This window comes from Parasteatoda tepidariorum, chromosome 9 (genome assembly GCF_982258835.1).
Source record: "Parasteatoda tepidariorum strain Cologne lab strain chromosome 9, Ptep-v5.0, whole genome shotgun sequence".
NCBI classification, from domain to species: domain Eukaryota; kingdom Metazoa; phylum Arthropoda; class Arachnida; order Araneae; family Theridiidae; genus Parasteatoda; species Parasteatoda tepidariorum.
This window is the reverse complement of record NC_141763.1, coordinates 91,245,582-91,268,768: the sequence shown is the minus strand read 5'-3', so window position 1 is coordinate 91,268,768 and position 23,187 is coordinate 91,245,582. Positions and strand designations below refer to the sequence as shown.

At 29.6% G+C, this 23,187-nt stretch overlaps 1 protein-coding gene across 5 annotated transcripts in view; it reads right to left on the bottom strand.

Moving 5' to 3' along the window:
• The window catches only part of LOC107453600 (transient receptor potential cation channel subfamily M member-like 2), a 92,641-nt gene that overhangs the window by 49,959 nt on the left and 19,495 nt on the right, over nucleotides 1-23,187 (bottom strand). For 3 of the 5 annotated variants that reach the window (XM_087152341.1, XM_043044090.3, XM_043044091.3), the window contains exon 2: nucleotides 1,916-2,122. In XM_087152341.1, coding sequence (XP_087008467.1) covers nucleotides 1,916-2,122 — 207 coding nt within the window. Of the gene's footprint in view, nucleotides 1-1,915; nucleotides 2,123-3,886; nucleotides 4,111-23,187 lie in introns of those variants that run through there. The other 2 variants (XM_043044088.3, XM_043044092.3) reach the window with 2 other exon arrangements.

The following is a 23,187-nucleotide window of genomic DNA, read 5'->3' as shown; positions in this document are numbered from 1 at the left end:
TTCCTTTACAGATTACATGACCGTGTAAGTGGTTTATATTGCCAGCTTTAACTTGGTCAACATACAGATCACAGTCATTATTATGGACAGTGATTACACTTAGTAATAAATAAAAAAAAAAGTCTGAGAAAATGACTCAGAGTTGGCAGGTTTGTTTGCATATTTTTATAAGACTAACAAAGCAGTATGAAGTAGCTTTTCAAATATTAAAAATACAATCAGAAACATTTTCTATTTTCCATAACTATAGGTCAAATTATTCAACAAAAAATAAGCACCTTTTAAGCACTCAAACAATATTTTTAAGCACTTAAAAAAACACAATTAGGTAGGATTGGAAAGTTTTTGACAATTGGCAGTTTTATCTGGTTATAATTGTCATGTCAAAAAATAAAAACTTTCAGCATTCTTTTTTACAATTGTCAAAATTTTTTAATCCTGTAAATCGAATGGCGTTTTCATACGCTACGGACTGACGACGCCAAAATAGATTGGAGTTGAATTAATTGTGAAAACATTGAATAGAACAATGTGAACAGCGTCTTTCTGCATAATTCTTAGCAAAAATCAACATGATAAAGGAAAAATCTAATTTTGGGAAAGGAAAATTAAGCACATTTTAAAACTTCCCAATGAAAAAAGCATCTTTAAGGGCTTTTAAAAAATGAAAATCGAAAATAAGCACCTTTAAGCACTTTTTAAAAACGCTACACACCCTGTTTTATCACTACTTTTACCACTATTATAGTAAAGATAAAAGTAAATAAATAAATAAAATTTTTGGATAAATAGTATTATTAAACTTTAATAGTAAAGAATTGAAACCGTCAAAACTATAATAAAAAAAACTGCATTAAATTTTTGAGAAAATATTTTTTGGAATAATAAGAATTCTTTTTCAGATTAAAAAATGCATTTTTAAAATGCTTAAATAGCACTTCGTTTAAAATACACCTTCCTTTCAGACTTAGCAGGGGTCTGTCCAGACAGTTTGTGAAAGGTCCGTTTTTCGTGAAATTGTGAAAAAATTACTCACATTCTTTCAACCAGGGTCCGCTTTTATGAATATGTGCAAATAAGGTCCGTTATTGCAACAAAAAAAAATTTTTTTAAAGGAGTTTTTAAATTGTATAGACATACAAGATTATGCTCAACACTGCAAAATTGTAATTAAAAAATTAAATTTGAAAAAATAAACAACAATTGCTCCTTCTAAATTAGAGATGCAACATACAAATATTTGGTATTTAGCCTATACTGCTGAACGCAGAATATTAATTTCGGACGAATAATGGAAGAATCGTCTGCCGAAGACAAAACTTAATTCGTTTACATCCATCTTTCTTGTTTTCTGCCCTGGAAAGGGTTTATTCGATTAACAAAATAATAATGAAGATAAACAAATTTGTGAAGGGTTCGATTAAAAGAAAAATCATTTTGTGAAGGGTCCGTTTTTAAGTTAAAATATTTTGTGAAGGGTTCGTTTTTATGAAAAGATATTTTGTGAAGGGTCCGTTAACAGACCCAAATTTCTTCTAAACAGACCCCTGCTTAGGATGGAGTTATTTCTCGTAATCTTTTAGCATATGATCATAAGCAAATAAATCATAATTCATGATTATTGTAATCATGGTTATAAGTTATCATAATTGACAATCACAGTTTAAAGCATAATTACGTTAACCATTAGCTAAAATTACAAATACATTTTGTTGAACTCTGCACCTTTAAAATAAGACATGCAAAAATTAAATAAAATTAGTATTTTAATGTTACTAACTACCATCATATTCTACTAAAGGTGAAAGAAATTTAGAAAAAATAATGAAACAATTATAAAACTAATGAATTAATTTCTTTTTCTAAATATGTTCAAAGTTATAAATTTGTTAAAAATGATTTAGACAAAACGTACACACTCCTCATAAGCGAAATTTTTCCAGAAACTTAATATTCCTTCTGTAGCCATGAACCTTCGTAAAACGACATCATCCCCCAAGGTTTCGGAAACAGCAAAGCTGAGCTGGCGTTTAACACCTGTTTTATCATCTTCAGAGCTTTTAGTTCCTTCATTTTGGTCAGTTGGTGGTATGTCATCAAGGGGAGTGTCATCTTCAGCTTTCTAAAATAAATAATTTTAGGAAATTTTAATATGAACTAAATAGACAAATAAATATAATTTGAAAACTAATGACATTCCACTTGCTGATAAATTCCTTTTGGTCAGCTAGTGGTAAGACAGGGGCTAGTATTTTTCCTTTTGGTGGTATTACAGAGATATAACACTTTTTAAATGTGTTTTATAAAACTTACTGCAAGAAGGCTAAAACACTTAACACACTTAAAATGAATTTTCAACTTATTGAACTTTTCAAGTCAATATTAATTTCTCTCTTTTAAAGTGTCAATTCATTTAACATTTCAAAAGAATGGTGTTGGTCACAAACACTTTTTAAATGTGTTTTAAAGAACTTACTTCAGGATGAGTATACCACATTTAAAATGAATTCTCAATTTATTGAACTTTAGAAGTCAACATTAATTTTCCTTCTTTTTTAAGTGTCAATTCATCAAACATTTCAAACGAATGGTGTTGGTCACAAACACTTTTTAAATGTGTAAACTTACTAAGAATCTAACACTCTTAGCACTAATCATAAGTCTATTAACACACATAAAAAAAAAATTCTTTCTTTCGTATGATGATTTTACCAAATCTCTCTGATAAATTTCATGCCTGGTGGCATGAAATATATTAATAATTTTTCAGTTATGTGGAATATAAACGTATTGTGATTAGCCATGCCAACTACAATCGCCAAGGAGCTAATTGATTTTAAACAGGAAAAATTTCAAAAAAACCTGTAGAGTTTTGCCTGGGGTGGTTACAAGTTCAAGGTGGTCCCTTTCTGCTATTATAAATTTTTTTTTTTAGTTTCTCGCTGGCCTTTGCCCAGAAGTTCTAATACTTGGTGACTATTCCGCCACTGATCGAGATATGGAAATCTTCCAGAGTTCCTCATTAATTTCCCAGTTCCTCCATTAATTTCCGAGTGCCTCATTCTTGCACACGAAATATATACTGAACACTAATTATACCTACTTGCTTTTAGAAATGAAATTATAAAATTTTTTATTTACAAAAATAATTACATCAAATATTTTGTTAAAAATATCAGACTTTCCCTCACACTCAAATTGCTTATTTTCCCTCACTTTTTGGGTGTTTTTTAATTAAGTTTATTCACATTTCCAGATTGATAAAATTTTTTTGTCTTTTCCCTACTCTGTGGCCACCCTGTGCTTTTTTGAGTTAAAAACTAAAAGATGAACTCTTCTATTTTTAATAAATTGTAATGATATTGTAGTAAATTTTATTAGAGAATATTACATATCCAAACAATAGTAGTAATATATTTTATAATTTTGAGAAATAAAAGAATACAGGTAGATTTTTTTTCTGAATTATCTTCTAGTTTTTGGTACAAGAAAGCAAGTTCTATTATATAAATAAAAGGATTTTGTGGCAAACTTTATTTTATCTATAATAGAAACAAGATGTTATGAAGCTATTCATACAAGGAAGGTTTGTTTAATTGAAAGAAACTATTCAATTGTTATGATTAGATTTGAGCGGATAGATTAATATAAATAGGAAGATAAGATTAAAAAATTGAAATTTCGAAAGAAAAAAAAAGATTAATAGTGTTTAAGTTATTCTGTTATGCACCTTTATATTTGATCGAAAATGAAATTTTTAAATGCGAAAAAATAAGGGATATATTCTACAAGTTTGCTCCCCTAAAAAAAAATGATAAAGTATTACAACTTTTAAAAGCATACAATATATCAAACATCGCGCCAAAAAACAACAATTTCTACTTACATCAGTTTCATCCCCAGAATCAAAGAAACGTAAACGACGAAAAAAATTACTTTTCTTAGCTCCAGGTTGCATGTACCGATATCTTTTCATGATTACCAACTTAATTAAATGAAGGAATCTTATAGTTCATAACTCCAAAACTAAAATTTAAACAAACGCAAACATAATTACGAACTATCGCTGACAAAGGTAAACACGAGTTCTAAACTAAACTAAAGTAAGGAATCATAAATACGATTTCATTGGTCGATAGGCATCAGATAATAGCCAATGAAAAAGTTCGTTTTCACTCTCTGCAGGAAAAGAAACTAAAATACATATTACAGACAAAAACAGAAAATAATAAAATTAATTTTTTCTTTAAGAAAAAAGGACTAATTTATGCAAGGGAATAGTTCAGAATTTTTTTACGTTGCACAAGTTTTAATTATGACGTTTATCTACTGATACTACATGCATAAGATACTTTTCTATCTGTTATCCGCATTCGCTTTGAGAAATCGTTTTATCAAAACAAAACTTTTTAAACAGAAAAAAATTATGTATAAAAAAATTAAACCAAATATTATTATAATGGAATGGAAGAAAAAAAAGAATAGCTGAACTTACATTTAAAAATTTCGATTTGATTTTGTTTAGTCTTTGCATTAATTTTTTTTAAAGGCAGTTTGCAACCAAAAACAAGCTATTTTTTTTTTTTTTTTTTTTAATTTGAAAATATAGTTTTAAATTTGAGAAGAACTTACGAAAATTGTACGTATTTAATGAGTAAAGAATTTTTCTCTTTAATTTAAAAATTTTAAAAAAATAATAAAATTTAAATAAAGATTGAAATTAACCACAGATGGTTTAATTTTTTATAAACTTTTTCTTATTCTAATTATGTACGGGAAAAAATTACTCATATGTAACGAAAACAAAACAGTAGAATTATTTTATTTACCTATTTTTGTAAAAAAAAAAAAAAAAAAAAAAAAAAAAAAGAAAGAAATCAAATATATAAATTATAAAAGAACCTTAATTTTTTTCAGCAATGCAAGAAAACTTAAAGCTACCTTATCAAAAAGAAGAATAGTGAGAAAAAATTATTTCATGAAAATGAATAGAAACTTGTTTTTACTAAATATGTCGAGTCATGGGATAAAGTTTCTTGACTTTTGACAGTGTTTTATTTAATATTCTGAAATAATTAGTATCACAATCTGCATATTTATATTTGATTTAGATACGTAGAAATTAATTTCCCCAATTAAAACAAGATGAACAAGACTCATTACACAAAGACATCCAAAAATCCATTCTTTTGTTACAAGACGATAAAAAACTTCTCCAGAAGAAGAGAAAAAGGAAAAAACTAGCATGCATCACATCCGGTTGAAGCAGTGTAGCAATATCCGGCTTATTCTTAGTGGGTGAGTTGACCTTCAATCTTTAATTAGATATCTCATCAACGAAAGGAATGTTTAATCCTTACCGCCAACATATCCCACTGTTTTCTTCTAAATAGTTTAACTTTAACAATTTTAGAATAATTAAAAAAAAAAATCTTTATGGTAAAGAGTTAAGAAGTAGAAAGTAGAAGAAATGATATTCAAGAAAATGCTTTGCTGTTAATTTTTTATACAATTGGCAGATGATTTATGTCTTCTTTCCAATATTTTTTTTAAACGCAATGTGAAAAATTTGTTTTAACTAAGATAAAAACTAATAAATATTTTAAATTGAAATATTTAAAATCAAACGATAATTTTTAGAAAAGATTCTATCTTCAATTAAGTATTTTGGAACTTTTTCGTTAGCCGAGGATTAGAAAATTCAACTATTTTCTTCTCTGTTTATTTTATTTTTTAAATTACTTTTATTGTGTTTAAGTAATAATAATAATATTATTATTATAACAAAAAAGGTTTACTTATGCCCTCAAGCGGAAAAGCGCTAATAATTTTTTCAAAATAGTTTAAATTTACATTTAAAATGATTAATCAATTTTTTAATAAGGGGCCTCCCTCGATCGATCTTTCTCATCGACATTCCAAACGCTCTCTATAAAGCGTAAAAGTAGGATTTATCTTTGTATGCAATGTTCTTCCTTAACTTCGACTATCTGCTGTTCTGTTTTTTAATTGTTAAAACAAGGAAAGTATTATACGCAAATTTTATTTTACCCATTCTCTGCGGTGGGGGGTAATATGCAACATTTTGTAGTAATGAGAAAACTGACTTTATAAAAATAGTGATGGAACAATTGTGCTTAAAGTGGATATTTTCAGTTATTAGTCACCAACTTTTTTAAACCAGAAGGTACAAGAAAAATGGGTTGTCCATCCGACTAGGTGGCAGGACGCAGTTGAGAAGGATCTAAAGATAATAGGAATAACTAACTAGAAAACTTATTGGGGCGGCCTTGGCCTGTCTTAGGCTGTAGTGCCCAAGAAGAAAAAGTCAACAACTTTAGATTTTGAAAAAATTTAATCAAATTATTTCAGATCGATTTAAAGATACTTGTATACTTAACATATTATGGTTCTTAATTTTGCATAAAAACTACGAATGAATTGCTAAATTACCACATAATATATGTTAAATTATTTTTAAAAAAAGAATATTCTCCCAAAATTGAAATATTGATAATCCGCTACTAGTACATGGTAGATACAGACATTCAAATCCTCTAGAAAATCCAGGTTGTAAACAGATTTCAACCATCAAATTGATGTGTTCTGTTTTATTAATTTAATAGAACTGCCTTTAATATTTTATATATGATGCAATAATATTGAAAAAAGAGACAGTTTTTCTTGTAAAACTGTAATATTGATTAAAAAAAAAATAAGGAAGTAAATACTAATTATTACAAAGCTGGAAAAAAAAATGTGAATAAAGAACAAATAAAAGTACAGAAGTGGATGAAAAATGGAATGTTTCTGTTCTATAAACAAGAACCTTCCTTAGTGTCTGAACACCAAAATGAGTAACAGACATTTTTGTTTTGAACACTACGAAAGGTTAGTGTAAATAGAACCGAAATTATAGTATGTCCATTTCTGTACTTTCATTTTATGCTTCAGTAATTTTTTTAATTCCTTAATCTACATAGCACAAAATATACTCCATTTTATTAGACACTAGCCGCCTAAGGCGGCCAGCTGTCCGCCACGCTGAAGGTTTTCACAAATAAAGTTTTTTAAAACATGGCAGGAAATCTGAAGATTAGTGGACAATTAAAGTGTTCCTGTCCAGCAATTTTGTCTTCATATCCAGTTCTGCTGCAGATGTGTTATAGCTCTTGAGGATGTTTGAAATTATATAGCTGCAACGCTTAAGGAAAAAAAGAACTAAAATGCTAAATACATGAAAAGAACACGAAAACGAATAAACTTTTTATGGTATCAATTTCTATTTCTATATAATTTTTTATGGTATCAAATTCTATTTCTATATCTGTTACGTCAAGCACTCAGGTATTATAATTTGATCTAGTTGTGCTTGTATGATTTTGATCTAGTTGCGCTTTCTACGTCATTTTGTTAACATCGTTTGGTTTGTTATTTCTAAGTTAACTTTCAAAAAATTGGCTGGCATCAACATTTTTATTCTTTAAGTTGTTTATTTTTTCTTTTGGAATTCGTTCCTTTTTAGCGAAATGTTTTTCAACCTAATCGAATTCTTTGCCGACTGTTCTCTGTATATATAAAGAAAATAAAGTAAATATTTTTAAAGTGTTGTGAAAAGAATTTTTAGTTGTACAAAGTACTACAATATCGCTATAAAAATTATCGTCTTCGCTTAAGAAAAAAAAATAGAGAGTGGAAAGAAGAAGAAAAACTTATTATAACAATTATGAACAGCGACAAATATATCAAAGCGAAGCGTTCTATTTACGTATCGAATATGTTGCCACATTTTTAATACAAAAGTTAAACTTTTCTCCACTTTAATAAATGTAAACTAATGCGAACTTTACAATTAAATTATTAATTCCTTCGTATATTATTGGTTTAAGTTGTCGAAAATTAATATTTCAATTGTGAGGTTCGCATTAGCATACATTTATTCACATTATTCTCGACCACGTTTCATGCTCTCCACGGTAGAAGGTAGTATTTGTAGAGGTTGTTTCAACTTCCGGTATAAGATTCAGGTACAATCATTTCTGCTGGTGTAAACCTAATTGCGTAAATCCCCATATTAACGATCATGTAATTGCATATCAATTTAAGATAATTTTCTAAAGTATTTTTTTTTTATATCTTTACATGATATTTTAAAATATGAAGACACATTTTTTCTCAAAAACGCTGTACAAAAATTAAATTAAGAAAAACTAAATATTCCGAGGATATATAAACAAATCCGGAGTGTCAAAAAAAAAATTGTCTCTTTAATGCTATGATGTCAGAAGAGGACCTCAAGACTTCCGATAGGGTTTGTTTGTTTTTTTAGGATAGATGGTGAATAAGAGTGGGGAAAAGTATATGCATTTTTTAATAGTTTTTTGAATATGGCTCTTTGAAGACGAAAAAGCAGACGAAAAGCATAGACTTACAAAATGACTGATAACTAAATAACTAATCAAAATTTTTGAAAAAGAAAAAAAATACTTCTTCATTATGTCAAAACACAATTATGGGCCGAGTTTCGTGCCCGGGCGAGGCTTCTGGGGCGATATATTGTGATTACAGACACACACACAGCCGCTTTTATTATTATGTATAGATTACAGAGTTACTGAGATTACATTTCCTGATATTTTAAAAAGAAAACTAAAACATTTTAAGAAATTCATTTGGGTAATTCCAATTTGAAAAGAAGTGAATGATTATACCTAACCATCTGATTTAATTGGATACCAATAAGTGACGTCACGCGTGTGTGTTGAGCCTGATTGGCTTCTGAATCGACAAATGCCACAATTTACCTACTATGCAGATATCAAATTCTCCAGTATTTTTCTCAAGATTTCATATTTAAAGTGGTTACAGAACTTTTTCTTTTTCTATTCAATTCTAGTAAGCTATTTTTTTTCTATTCTTGAATTTATAAATGCAATTTTGACTGATTTCAAAAACCATTACTTGTGAATAATTTAAACTTACATAGATATGTGCATACTAATCCTACTATGGTACGGCTCTGTCATTATATAAATTATTTTAGCCTGAAACTACTTATTCAATTCTCATTTTTTCCGCCATTTTTGAAAATCAATCTCGGAAAGAACAAATCTTGGTAGTTATGAGGGTAGATTTAACTATTTTTGATGGAATCATATAGCTACTACGAATGAACTTATTCGAATTTTCAAAGAAACATTTTTAAAGAATTAAATCGAAAGGTTTAAAGGTTGTTCAACTCCGTAGCCTTGTAATTTTGAACCCAATCCAGAAGACAAGAGAACTGCTGGATCGAGTATTGGAAAAAATTTGTCTTCGTGGAGGACCTTTTGATGGAGCTAACCCGCATTTGCTTTACACGGAGAGGAAGACCACGAGAACCTCCCACCGTCAGCCTGACATCAAGGGGGCTCAAACCCATGATCCATCTATCGTTGAGGATATTTCACGTCAGCACTATGGTCGATGCAAGCCGGATGCGGAATTGGATGCGGAAGACTGGGATTCGAACCCGGATCGCCGCATTGGTAGGCGAAAACTCTATCCCCTGAGCCATCGTGGCTGTACTTAGAATTACTAAAATATTCAAGAAATTCGAAAGAAAAAATAATTATATTTTTCAGCTTAATGTTTGTACCACTTTGTAATGTGTTCCTGGTGCGTATTCCTAATTCATTTATTTATTGAAACTCGAAAATTAAAGGGGGGAAAAACATTGCGAAAAAGCTTTAAGAAAAAGTTTTAAGTTTTCCGCAACTTGAATTTGCCAGTCTTTGCCACCTTTTAATAACTGTTTTAAAAACATTTCTTCTTTTGATATTACTTCAAAATTTATATACAGACAAAAGACGGTAAAGAAAACAAAATATCATAATAAGATCATTTTGTTAATTAATGATGGAAGTTAAATCTTTTGGCCAGTGGCCATGCTTGCTTTATTGTCGGACGTGTTTATGAAATCAAACAATTGATTCATTTGTCTATTAAAATAAATAACCAACACTAGCAAGTGTCAAATGTCTGTTGCTATGATGATCCTGTCTGGAAAGCATACTTTTTATTTTACTAATAAATTTATTTATCTATTTATTTATTTATCTATTTTTACTTACAAGAAAAGCTGAAGGCAGGCAATAAATATTTTGGTTACCAAGGATTACATGTCTCCTTATGGTAATCATAAAAACTATTTATATTAAATTTACATTAAGAAATTCAAATACTAACATAAAACTGAATCGACAAAAATACAATGGCATACAATACAGGAATAAAAAACAGGACATCGTTTTTCTTTCTTTTTTTCTTAATCTAAATTTAATACAAATATTTATAAAATATACAAGAATTTTTATATTTTTATTTTTTTTATAAACGAAAGAAACGTCAATGGGAATTAAGAATTTAATTTATTTTCAGATTTCTTCTCAAATATGTAATCAAGCCAGCAAAGGAGGGAGGGACAGTATGGACATTGGACTAATACGGACAAATGGAATATTTTTTTGCTTAGCACCCAAAATTTCTATAAAAAAAAAACAAAAAAAAAAAAAAAAAACTTAGGAGATGGTGCAATTGGGAACATTGACAACAACAAGAAGAAGACCTCCCAAATCCACACATGTGACCTATGACGTTAGCGTCAGTTAATCATTATCAGCAAAATGGCGTAATAAAGTTGAGTTAAGTTTCTCTACCTAAGTTATAATATTAGTTAATGATAAGTTAATTATATACAGAGAAATATTATTATTAGTTAATATTAATTTAATATTAGTAAATATTAATTAGTTGAGATATGATTTTTTCTGGTTTATTTCTTTTCTTAGACTTATTATTTGTTTATGCATTATATTATAACCCTGATATATTTTTGTTTTGTGTACTTAGCAAGGTCGATGCGCAATTAGTTTGTTAATGTTAGACATGGCTTCGTTCCTGTCTTTGTGTTAAGTCTCCGTGTAACTATATAGTGAAAGAGTTGAAATCTTTGAGAAAGAATCTTTGTGAAAGAATTTAGAATGTGTCACTTAAAAGAATTGATACTTGACGAGATTGACTTACTCGAAATAGAAAGAACAGTTGCTAACGTAAACAAATGTAACGCTTCAACAACCAATCAGGATCGAGATACTCACACTACATCACCTGCAGGTGTCATATTGGATACCTACAAGCAACGTCATTGTGACATTCGTTTATGCCACGATTCAGAAGCCAAATAGGCTCGACAATCACGTGTGACGTCGCTTACAGCTATCCAATAAAATCCAATTTAAAAATAAGCGTGATAATAAACCAAGCCTAATTGTAGTAATGTTAATTAACCCGTGAAGAGCAACCACGTGATTAGGCACAACCATGCAATTTAAATCATATGGTTTGGCCTAATCGCGCATTCTTCTTGAGTTGCAAATACCTAATTGGCAGAGCAGTGTTACACAATATGTAGTTTGATTTTACAGAAAATTAACACATTTGATTTTACAGAAAATTAAAGAAACGGAATTTTTCAGTGCTGATCGAGAGTAAATTTTTCAGTTGCTTTTTAATTGTGACTTAATACTGTTTTTATTTGTTGCTTTTAAGGACAGAGAATAAGAGACATGAGATGAGCAAATCTGATTACATATTTTAATAAACACTTTTGATTCGCTTTTTTAATTATCTGATTATGGATCAAATGACGTCGCGGTGCTACTGTGGACAACTCAAAATTTAACAGGTTTTATACGTGTCTTACAAATATTTAATAATGACTATGAAATCACGCTAATGCTTGTGAGAATTTATTTTTTTTAAAGTTACCATCATTTAAACGTTTAGAGAATCGTCAAGGCATACTTTGGTGATGCAAATACATTTTCTTTAGAAAAGAACTTTTACTGGTGATCACAAATATATTAAAGGATCGAGGTTTGTCTCATATTCATTATAACTATTATATTTTACCATGATTATTATACCATATAATTTTCATACGGTAATAATTTTTTTTTAAATCTTTTTTTTCCTTACTAGCGATTTGAAAGATTTCGATATTGCTGCATTTTCTTGCTTAGCCCTTTAACGCCGGTGTCCTTTTTATATACCTTTTTCCTTGACGCTTCAATTACAAGCAAAAATGTAATTTATTATTTTTTTAATTATAAAACACAATCTAATAATTACTAAAATATATACGTTAGATTATAGAAATTATATTTATACTGAAATATAAAATCCAAAATAAGTAAATAATAATAATAGTAATGGTTTGAAATTTCTTTTTTATTCATATTCAAAAATTTATCAATCATTGATTTTTGTAAATTATTGAAATTTTAATGGTGAATAGCTGTTATTTTTCGACCTAAATAACTGCAAATCTGTAAAATTATTGTTTGAAAGTGAGACATGTTTGGAAGAAAAAGACAACAGTTTTTCAAGCTGTCTTTCATAATTATAAATTTCATAATTATAACTTCATAATTATAATTTCATAATTATAATTTCATAATTATAGTTTCATAATTATTCATAATTATAATTTCATAATTATAATTAATTCATAATTATAATTTCATAATTATAATGAAACCATAATTATAATTAATTCATAATTATAATTAATTCATAATTATAATTAATTCATAATTATAATTAATTCATAATTATATTTAATTCATAATTATAATTAATTTATAATTATTAAATTGCTAAGTATAATATTTATCAATTATTTTGACCTAAATTTATTCAAAATAAAGAAAAACACATGAAAAATATAATTAATACAAATTCTGCATAAAAGGTTTAAATAATTTTCAATAGCTAATGTGCATATTGCATATTGGAAAACTATGCATATTTTTGGTATATTTCTTCGCAAAGCGATATATTAACCAACAAAGTTAGAGTTTCATGTTTTCACACATTTTTTCATTTCGAATATACATAAACTATGTTTTAATTTTTTATTTACGACAGCAACCTTTTAGAGGAGCAGATGCATAAAAATGACAATGATCGAAAACATCTGTCCAATTATATATTTAAGTAAAACGGCTGCGTGAGTAAAAAGTTATTTCCAAAACTCTTCATTATCATTACAGAAAGGAACATCATCATACACAGAAATACCACAAAGAAGCAAAGGAACATTTACTTGAGACTTAAAATTATTTGCAAATGGAAAATTTTCAAAATTTTACTTACTAGAAACGATTTTTTTGAATTAAATTTTTTGATTTCGCCAATAATTATGCTGTTTCGTTTTGTTTTTTTAGGTCCGAGATTATCGCGAATGTTGTTCTCCCAGTGCAGCTGGCCGAACGTTCTCCTTCGTGTTGGTCTTGTATCCATTATCATTCCTAAACGATTGTGTGGAATGATTGATACAAAGTCGATGATAGCCCGGCTTCTTAATTACCGAAGATCCAATGCGGAAGTTTCGTTAAGCAATCAAAGAATCGAGACAATTTTTTTCTCTCCAAGTGATTTAGAAGCTTTGATTATGTAGAATTTCCTTCGCAAACCCTTTTTTTTCTTCCTTCACTTTTTTCTTTAATTTTGAATGTAGTAACAAGATTTTATTCTTGCGCTTAAAAAAGCAATAAAACTTATGCTTTAATATTTGATTTTTTGTTTAATGAATAAGATTTACAATTAATTCGACTACTCCGTAAAGTTGGTAAAGTCATGATCTATTCTTACGGAAATCAGTTTTTTTTTTTTTCCTTTTCTCATTTACCCTTTGGGTACTTGCGACTCTAAAAGAAGTGAAGTGATTGCGTCTAACAATGTGATTTAAATCAGATTTAATTGGCTACCGGTAAGCGACATCACGTGTGTGTGTCGAACCTGATTGGCTTCTAAATCGGCAAATGCTACGATTTACACAAGATGACGTCACTAGCAGATATTTAATTAAAGTTCAGCTAAAATATATTAAGAATGCTTAATATTATTCAAAAACGAAAATTATAATTCAGACCATCACCGTCGCCAATAGCTCATCGCGCAGCTTTAGTGCGACGCAAATAAGGTACCTACCAACCGATATTATGAATAAAATACTTTATTTCTAGCTAAAAAAAAAGCTAATCATTGAATAAATTATATCACAGTAATTTTTATTCAAGCTCAACCCACTCATAAAGTTAAGAACTTGTAAAAACAAATAAATACACAATTTTTCTCTTAGATAACTTTAACCTTTATTATTCAGCGTACTTAATTATGTTGTTTGAACTAATGTAAACACTAAATCATTTCACCCTTTGACTTATAAAGGACATCGATATCCCTTTTATATATATTACATGTCTTTTTGACGCTCTAATTACAAGCAAAAATATATTTTGGTATTATATATTATTATTATTAAAAATAATAATTATAAAAATAAAAAACCAATTATACAGTTACTAAAAAAAATCTGTTCGATTATCGGAATTATATTTGCACTAAGAAAGTAGTGTGGATTTTTTCTTCATTGATATTTAAAAAATTATAAATAATTAATTTTGTAAATTAAAGAAATTTTAATGGTGAACAATTGTTTCTCTTACATCTATAAAGAAGTGCGTATTCGAAAAATTATTGTTTGAAAGGGAGCCGTGTTTGGTAGTTGCTAGTAGTATTTTCATTAAAAAGTACGGCTTATAAGTTCATATCAACTTGAACAAATAGCAGAAATTTGAGAACGATGCCACAAAGATACATTCAGGATTGCAGTGGGATTCAAACCTGTTACCTTAGCACTATATACAGCGTTTGGAGTAACGGCAAGATCAGTTCGACATTATCGGAATTTAATTGTTTTCTAATTTAAAAAATTTATCGCAATAAAAGAAAGAGTGGTAGTTAAGGTAGTCAAAATCTGGTGGATATGCAGATGGATGAAGAAGTTATAATTCGAATTCTTGTACTTCTGTCAGAGTCATGTTTGATTAAATGTTGTGACCCAGAGCTTCTTCTGATTTCTAAGATCTTTTCGGATCTTGGGCTTCTAATCTCTAAGTTGATAACTTTAAGTCGATTGCTTAATCCGTTTAAGCATTTTTTCTTTGGCTTTTTGTCTAGCGCTTTCCTGTAGATAACAGCTCATTTTGCTCCGGTGATGTCAGACGGTCAGTCTCAACGATGACCCTTAATTCATCATCATTGATCTTTGATTCTGCTGAACAAACGGCGCATTTATAAGGTCAAAATTACCTGTTCGAAGTTTGGTGAATCTACTTGAAGGTCTGGTTTCTTAGGACAAGCGCCTTATCCGGGCGTCAGCGGGATGTCAACGTCCCGCTGACGCCAACAAAATACTGGTTTGTTAGCTCAAGGCCTGGTTTCTTAGAACTAGCGCCTTATCTGGGCGTCAGCGGAAAGTTGACGTAGAGCGGACACCAAAAAAATACTTTTTTGTTAGCTCAGCGTGAGCAGTTGGTCCAACGCAGACATTATCTCTCATTGCGCAAGCGTTAATTACGTAAACAAATATTTATTTTGAATTTGAATTGATTTTGTTATAGTCGACCAGTGTTTTAGAGAGCAAATAATGACTTTGTCCAAGAAAAAACACATTATAGCTGAGCTAAATGAAGAGTGTTATGTTTAATGAAGAAGCTATTTTTAATGTCAAAATCAAAATCTTGGCGGATTTCAATGTGCTGTTGGATGTTGTCCGCCATTGCTTCTGTGGTTAACGTCACGTTGTAATCCAACTGCAGTTGAGTTGGACGGCAATTGTAGCTCAAGATGAGCGTTCGATGACGTATACTATCAAACTCACAAATGGACCAATCAGAGGTTAGCGCTGATTTCCAGCTGACGGCGTTCTGTCCAAAGAAACCAGGCCTTTAATTCGTCATCATTGATCTTTGATTCTGCTGAACAAACGGCTCATTTATAAGGTCAAAATTACCTGTTCGAAGTTTGGTGAATTGAACTACTTGATTCTGTTCGCTGTGTCGTTACGCAAGAATTAAACACATTAGCTATTTTTCACTCGCTTTGCGATGCCGCTTTAGCTCCGTGGAAAAAACTTACTGCGAATTTCTGTCCATTCTATATTTAATAAAATAATTTTTTTTGAAAAAAATATTTTTTATAACGTGTTTGAAAATCCTTGCAATCAGTGTTTATAATTTGGCGAATATCTGCGCAGCTCGCTGAAGTGTGGCAATATCGAAGCTTTCGATGGCTTTCTAAATGGTAGTTTTGATTTTTTAAGTAAAATTTGAATTTAATATTGACTCCCAAAAATGGATCACATAACAACAACAAGACTGTGCATAGTCAATAATAAAAAAATTTCCATCATGCTCCGAACTTAATCGAAAAAGTTTAAAACGAATCTCGCTAAGTACTTAAAAGTTACTATTTACTTTTCATGTGGTTTAATAAGTGCCATCATGTGAAATATTGTTTTCAGTTTTCCTGCCCCTTTTTAATATTCTAATTATTACGTTTAAAAAGGGACAGAAAAACCCTGTGACGCTAGAAGATTTGTCGAAGCATCTTTAAGAATCGAATCGAAACTTTCTTCATTAATCTTGACTGAACGAAGTAAAAATACTTTAAAATTCGATTTCTCAGGAACCAATCAACCGATTATGCTCAAATTTCATATTTTTGTAAATTTCCGAAAAAGATGTAGAAGATTCCATAGCTTACAATTTTAAAAAAATTTTGACTATTATTAAAGAAAATAATAAAAAAAGAATAAATATTCACTAAAAAATATTTTTTGGATTAATTATCTTCGGATATACGAATAATATATTTGCGTGCCAAAATTTTTCGATTCGCATACTAAGTTTTCGAGATAAGGCATAACTAAGAATTTCATTTGAAACACTGCATACTTAAGTACAAAAATAACCATTTTCGGAATCTTTCTAAGCAACAATATTTAAAAGGTGAGTATTCAATATTTAAAGGTGAGAATCATTTATCTAACTGCTATACTTAAATTATGTAACATTTTAGAAAAAATATGCATTCCGCATACTTAAGGACAACAAAATAAATATTTCTTAATCGTTAATAAAATTAATAACAATGTAAAAAATGTAACAAAAAATAAAGATTTGGAGCTAGTATTTAGTCGGTAAGCCTTTTGCGGCAATTACTGCTTCACATCTACGAGGTATCGAATCTACTAATCTTTGACATCGCTCAGGAGGTATAGCTGCCTAGCCTTCTTGGACACATTTCTATAAATCACCTAAATTTTCTGGTTTTTGCTGTTTCACATATTTATCCACATCTATCCACAGCATCTCGATCGGGTTAAGATCTAGTGATTGGGAAGGCCACTGCAAGACCTCAATTTTCTTGCTTGACAAGAAGGCCTTCGCAGTTTTGCTCGTGTGCTTTGGATCATTATCGGCTTGCATGATTGGTTTTCTTGAGCGAAGTTTCCTGTAATAAGGCAGAAAAACAGTCTTGATAATGTCCACATACACATGCTGATCCATGATGCCTTCGATTTTGTAAATTGGACCACATCCTGAACGTGTCATGGCACCCCACACCATCACCGAGCCACCTCCACCTTTTACAGTTGATTTTGTACACCGTACATTAAATTTTTCACCGACTCGACGCCTCACATAACTTTTGCCATCTGAGCCCATTCTGTTGAACTTTGATTCGTCTGTAAATATAACTCGATTCCAGTCAGCCGATGTTCAGTTTCGGTGTCTTTTTGCAAAAGCTAATCGAGCTGCTATATTCTTCTTTGACATCAACGGTTTTTCCGTACATACGCGACCCATAAGTCGAAACTCATTTAAACGCCGTTTGATGGTATTATTGCTTACGTGCATGCCTGTTAATTCAGCGAATTCTTTTCTGATGTCCGGGGTCGGTTTTGTGACGATCAGCTTCAGAAATTCGATGAATAATTCGATCTTCTCGTTCGGTAGTTTTGCGAGGACGTGTTTTTCGGGATGCTTTTTCAATACTTTTGGTCACTTGAATAGATTTCAATGCTTGGAAAACTGCTGTTTTTGATAATTTTAACCGCCTACCAATTTCTCTAATGCTTAAACCTTCTTTTCTCAGAGTATCTATTCGATATCTCTGTTCATTGCTAACATTTTTTCCTTTACTCATAATAATGTTGAAATTTGTACTAAAAAAGGAAAAAAAATTAATATAATGTTTTAAAGCATCAAACAAAGATAATGTAGTCAATTACACTTACATTGATCGATAAATTGATTGTAATCATTCAATAACTCATGATTAGACAAACTGTCCTTAAATATAAGAAACTTAATAAAATAATATATTTTTTAAATAAACTTTTATGAAACACTTGTGAACACGAATGAATTATTTGAGGATTGAAGTTCAACTAAGGTAGAATTCGTCATTATAGATATCTTGATCAAAACATAATATTCATCCAATATAATGACGCATTTATTTTGAAAACACAGTTCTTAAGTACGTGAGCACCACTGTAGGTTTAAATTAAGTTGTGCTCAGTTCGTCTTCCTAAACCAGTTTGTAGTCATTAAATTTAAAAAATTAGTTGTAGTTAGCTACAAAAATAATCTAGTTTTTCCGACCACTGACAAATATGATACATAGAATTCACATACAAATATTTGTAATTAACTTTTAAAATGATGAAAATAACTGTTATTATGCAATGTACATACTTTTTCAATAGTTCAATTAAACATAGGCTCATAAACGTTCAAATGGAATGAATTAAATTTGCGATAAGTTATTAATTCAAATAATTGCCACAATATATTTGAGCAATATTTCTTAAATCATTTTCAAAAAATAGAAAATTTCATTTCTTCTTTTAACTTTAGGGCCTTTTAACAACTTTTAACCAAGCGGAGTCTGAGTCGAACAGATTTTTCTGACACCAATTCCGACTCCTGCAAAATTTAAATAAGTTTACTTTAAACAAATTCTTTTCTGTTTAAGGCATGATTAATTTTGTCTTCCTTTAAAAAAAAATTATCATTGTTGTATTTAGATTTATAGTCAACTATCATTATACATATTTAATAGTAGTTATTCTTAAGTTTCTTGACTCTACTTTTTAGAGTAATATTTTAGAATATATTTTTTCTACTTTTTAGAACATATTTTGTTATGAACTTGTTATCTCGAAAACTCGCTATCTCGAAATTTTTTTGTTATTTCTTGGGATTTAGAATGTTTTAAATGGCTCTGATAATTTTATCATTTATTATTCTTAATAAATTGTTATTTTATTATTATTTTTTATTCATAGCTTCATTATTTATTTTTAAAATCTTTAACTTATACTTTAAATGCATTGCCTATAATGTGTCATATTTTTTACATACTAAATATTTGAACGGTGTCAACATATCATAATGTACCGAGAACAAACTGCATTATTCTTCAGAGGAAACGGTTTGTTAAGATTACTTTATTTGATAAATCGATAACGGAAGAGTTTATTTTTACCTGCTTTGTTTAAATGAATAGTGCTTTTTTCCATTAGATTATGAATGGAATAACTCAATATCATTCTTTTTTTTATCTGATATACTATTATTTCAATAACTGAAGTTTCTTTGAAAAAAAGAAAAATCTTTATTCTATGAAGTAAAAAAAAAAGAAGAAAAAAGGTGAAAGAAAAGAGAAATTTTTTTCGCTATATTTATCATGAGTTTGTTTGAACAAAATAACGTGAACTCAGGCAGGCCTGATAGTGAGAAGGAAAAGAAAAAAAAACTGGCAGTAAAACCATTTCTATTATATATACTGGTTTCGTATGCATCAGGAAAAAATTAATAACTGGGATCAATTTTGTTCTAAAGAAACTGATTTTTTATTATTAACTTCCATCTCAGTGTCAGAATTTTTTCAAGCATTCTGCGACATCCGTAGCTGTAACTATCGAAAAAAAAGACGGACGGCGAAATCACGCGAATCGGACTCTTCGAAAAGGGGTCACTAAATGCGTGTTTTCATTTCGAGATTCAGTTGCTGTAATAAATTATATCGTATTAAAAATGTCGGATTTTAAAAACTGTGTGGAAATCAATAATAATAAAAAAATTAGAGCGAAAATTTCTGCAGGAAAGAAAACCAAATTTTACTTCATTATTCTCAAGTGAGAATAGAGAAATCACAAGCATTTTTCCACTCCGATGAGCGAGAAAGACATCTTTAGAATAGAATTCTGAAGAAAAGATAAGACCTTCGAAAATTTTTGGGGAAAAAAAAAATTTTGCGACAATGTCGCCACTCTTCTGCCACGGGGGCTTCCACTATCGACTAAAAATAATCTAATAGCCACCTTCGGATTTATATATAGCCGCTTAGAGAAATATAAATATTCTGGTAGTTACAAACATAATTATATATATATAAAAAAATATTAATATTACTATACTACTTTTTTAATTTTTTCAGTTACGTATGAATCCTGCTATAGCTGAATTTCAGTAAGAGTAAAATACATGCATGATACGGAAAATCATGATTTTATTTCAGTAAATTTTTAATGAAAAAGAGATATTTTGACTGCCGTAAAACGTTTATAATGTAACAATTATATTTAGTTCTAAAACTGAGAAGTGAGTTGTTTTCTAAAACTTATATTTTTGTTACTTTAGCACATAAATTGGCTTTCATTTCAAAACTTCGAAACAACATAGTGTTTCTCTTAACAGCATACAACGTTACTAATTGCATACTATGTTTCTAATAGCAAGTAAGTTAAAATTATATTATGATACTCACAGACAAACATTTTGAGTAAAACACGAGACAGTTTTTCATGTGTCTGACAAAGTCGGTTACAACTTTCACTGATAAATTCTTGAACAAAAGAAACTTAAAAACAAAAGAAGAGCTTTACGTGTTTAGAGTCGATTTATGCGGTCATTTTGAAGGTTATGATATTTTGCCGAGATTTCGTGATAAAAGTTCACATGAAGAAAAAAAAAATGTCCCCTATATTTTCTGATTGTCTTTCAATCTAAAAGGTGTCCCTTCTATTCATGCATTTTTGCCATTGAAAATCGTGACTTCATGAAATCAACAAAACTATTTGCCCATTTCAGAATGTTGATGATTTAGAAAACGAGGTTTTTATATTTTAAAATAGCATTATTTCTCAACATTACCGATTGTTAGCGCAACAATTTCTCACAATGTATTTGCGTATTTTAAATCTTAAGACTTTCTTTGTTTGGTATTAGACTATAATTATCTGCAGCTTTAACATTTTTCTATACTAAAAGACAATTTATTATTATTATTTACCCTTACTCAGAGATGCCGACTTACTCAGCTTTATGGGAAATATTTTTCTATTAGTAGAAAAATTCGTGTTCCAACACATTTTGCGAAGTAACCAGTCTGGCAACACTAATTCAACAATTATTGCAAACCACTAGAAATGTTCAACTAATTACTTTTAAGCGTTTAGCAACCACAACAAAAAGTTAAAATGTGTTACTGAGCTGAACTCAACATGCCCTGCCGGACTAAATTTTCGATCGAAATTCGCTGTTCCGGAAAATGTTAATGCATAGATGTCAGTTTGCGCCACTTAGTAAAAAAAAATATTTTCTAGTGGTAACGATTTTTAGGTTGTTTTTTGTTCAGTATTTTTCATTTTACAAAAATTAATTCACAACTATATATAAAAAATTCAAAGTATCGTATAAAATGCAACTTTATTGTAGTTTTTAGTATGCGAGCAACCCAAATGGGTAGCGGCTCTGAGGATGATAAGATTGGTATCTTTGGTGTGGAGAGCAACGCAGAAACGAGTGGTATTACCAGAACGCAGGCCATCAGTAGAACAGAGTTACAGATAAGGTGGTTGCGGGACTATTTATCGCTTATGTAAACTTTTCTTTGTAATCAACAGTTTTTTTCTTCAATCTCTTGTAAATATGTAAATAGTTGTATATATTTTCTATATTATTTTCTATTTTATAACACCAGAGTAAATGTTAATTATATTCCAATCCCTGTAAACCCCCCATTGCATGCCATACTGTTTAAAATCGAATTTAAAAAACTTCTCATACAAGAAATAAAGCATTTTTAAAGTATGCAAATATTTTTGCAAACTTAAACACACTTTTATTACCTCAAAAACTCAATGCATATAAAATACAACAATTTTAAACTATGCATAATTTTCTTTAAAAAAAATTGAGATGCTAAGTAGTTGCAATCCTCAAATGATAAAGTAATTTTCAAAACCAAGGAGCTAATTAAAATAAAATTAAAAAAACAAAAGGGTATAACAAATGAAAAAAAATTAAAAACGTATGAATTTCTTCGTCAGACTGTTAAAGTCAGTTATTGTCCCGTAGTGCTGTGTTATTCTAAACTCTTGAAAATGCACACTTTTTACATGAGAATATATTTATTTTAAAAAAATATATATAACGCAATGCTGTTTATTCGTAATTTTTTTTTTAAATACAATTTATAAAAAGTACGATTCTCAAGGGTCCCCTGAGTGCTTGGATCCTCCAGGTGAGCTCACGCGTGAAGACGGTTCTACCAGCTACAGTTTTCTTTCTCAGTGACTGAGTGCTTTCCAAGCACTTTAACACCAACATGTATCTCAAATTTCAGACTAACTGTACACTATAAAGTCTAAAATTTTTTTAAAAAAATAATAGGCTAGCAAAAGCATGAATAAAATAAAATAAACACAAAAAGAGATAAATAAAAGCAGGAATAAACGAAAACAACTGCTAAACCAAAATCTCATTTCTCATCTTTCATCTCCTAAAGACCTCAGCCTTTGGCCTAGCCTTCCTTAACGAACAGCTAAATAAGGAACTCTGTGTATGGAAGGTTTGTAAATACTTCCTTTCTTTCCATCATCTTGATGGATCTCAAGATCACCGCCCATTAATCAGCTGCCGTAAACTCGATGTACTAATTGCCAGGCTCAGAACTAAATCTCTTCCGACAAATGCGATTTTACACAAGTGTGAATTGATACAAAATCCAAACTGCACGTATTGCGGAACTAACGACATAAATGATCATTTCCTCCTGGAATGTCCCTCGTTCCTGAAAGCTCGAAAAGAACTTTATCAGGTCCTATGTCTTACAAATCCAGCATATCCCAATATCGTGAAGATGACTTTTAATCCTCGGACCAAACTAAAATCCCTCTGCAAATTTTTCCAAGCCACAAACCGATTCTAACTCATCTACCAC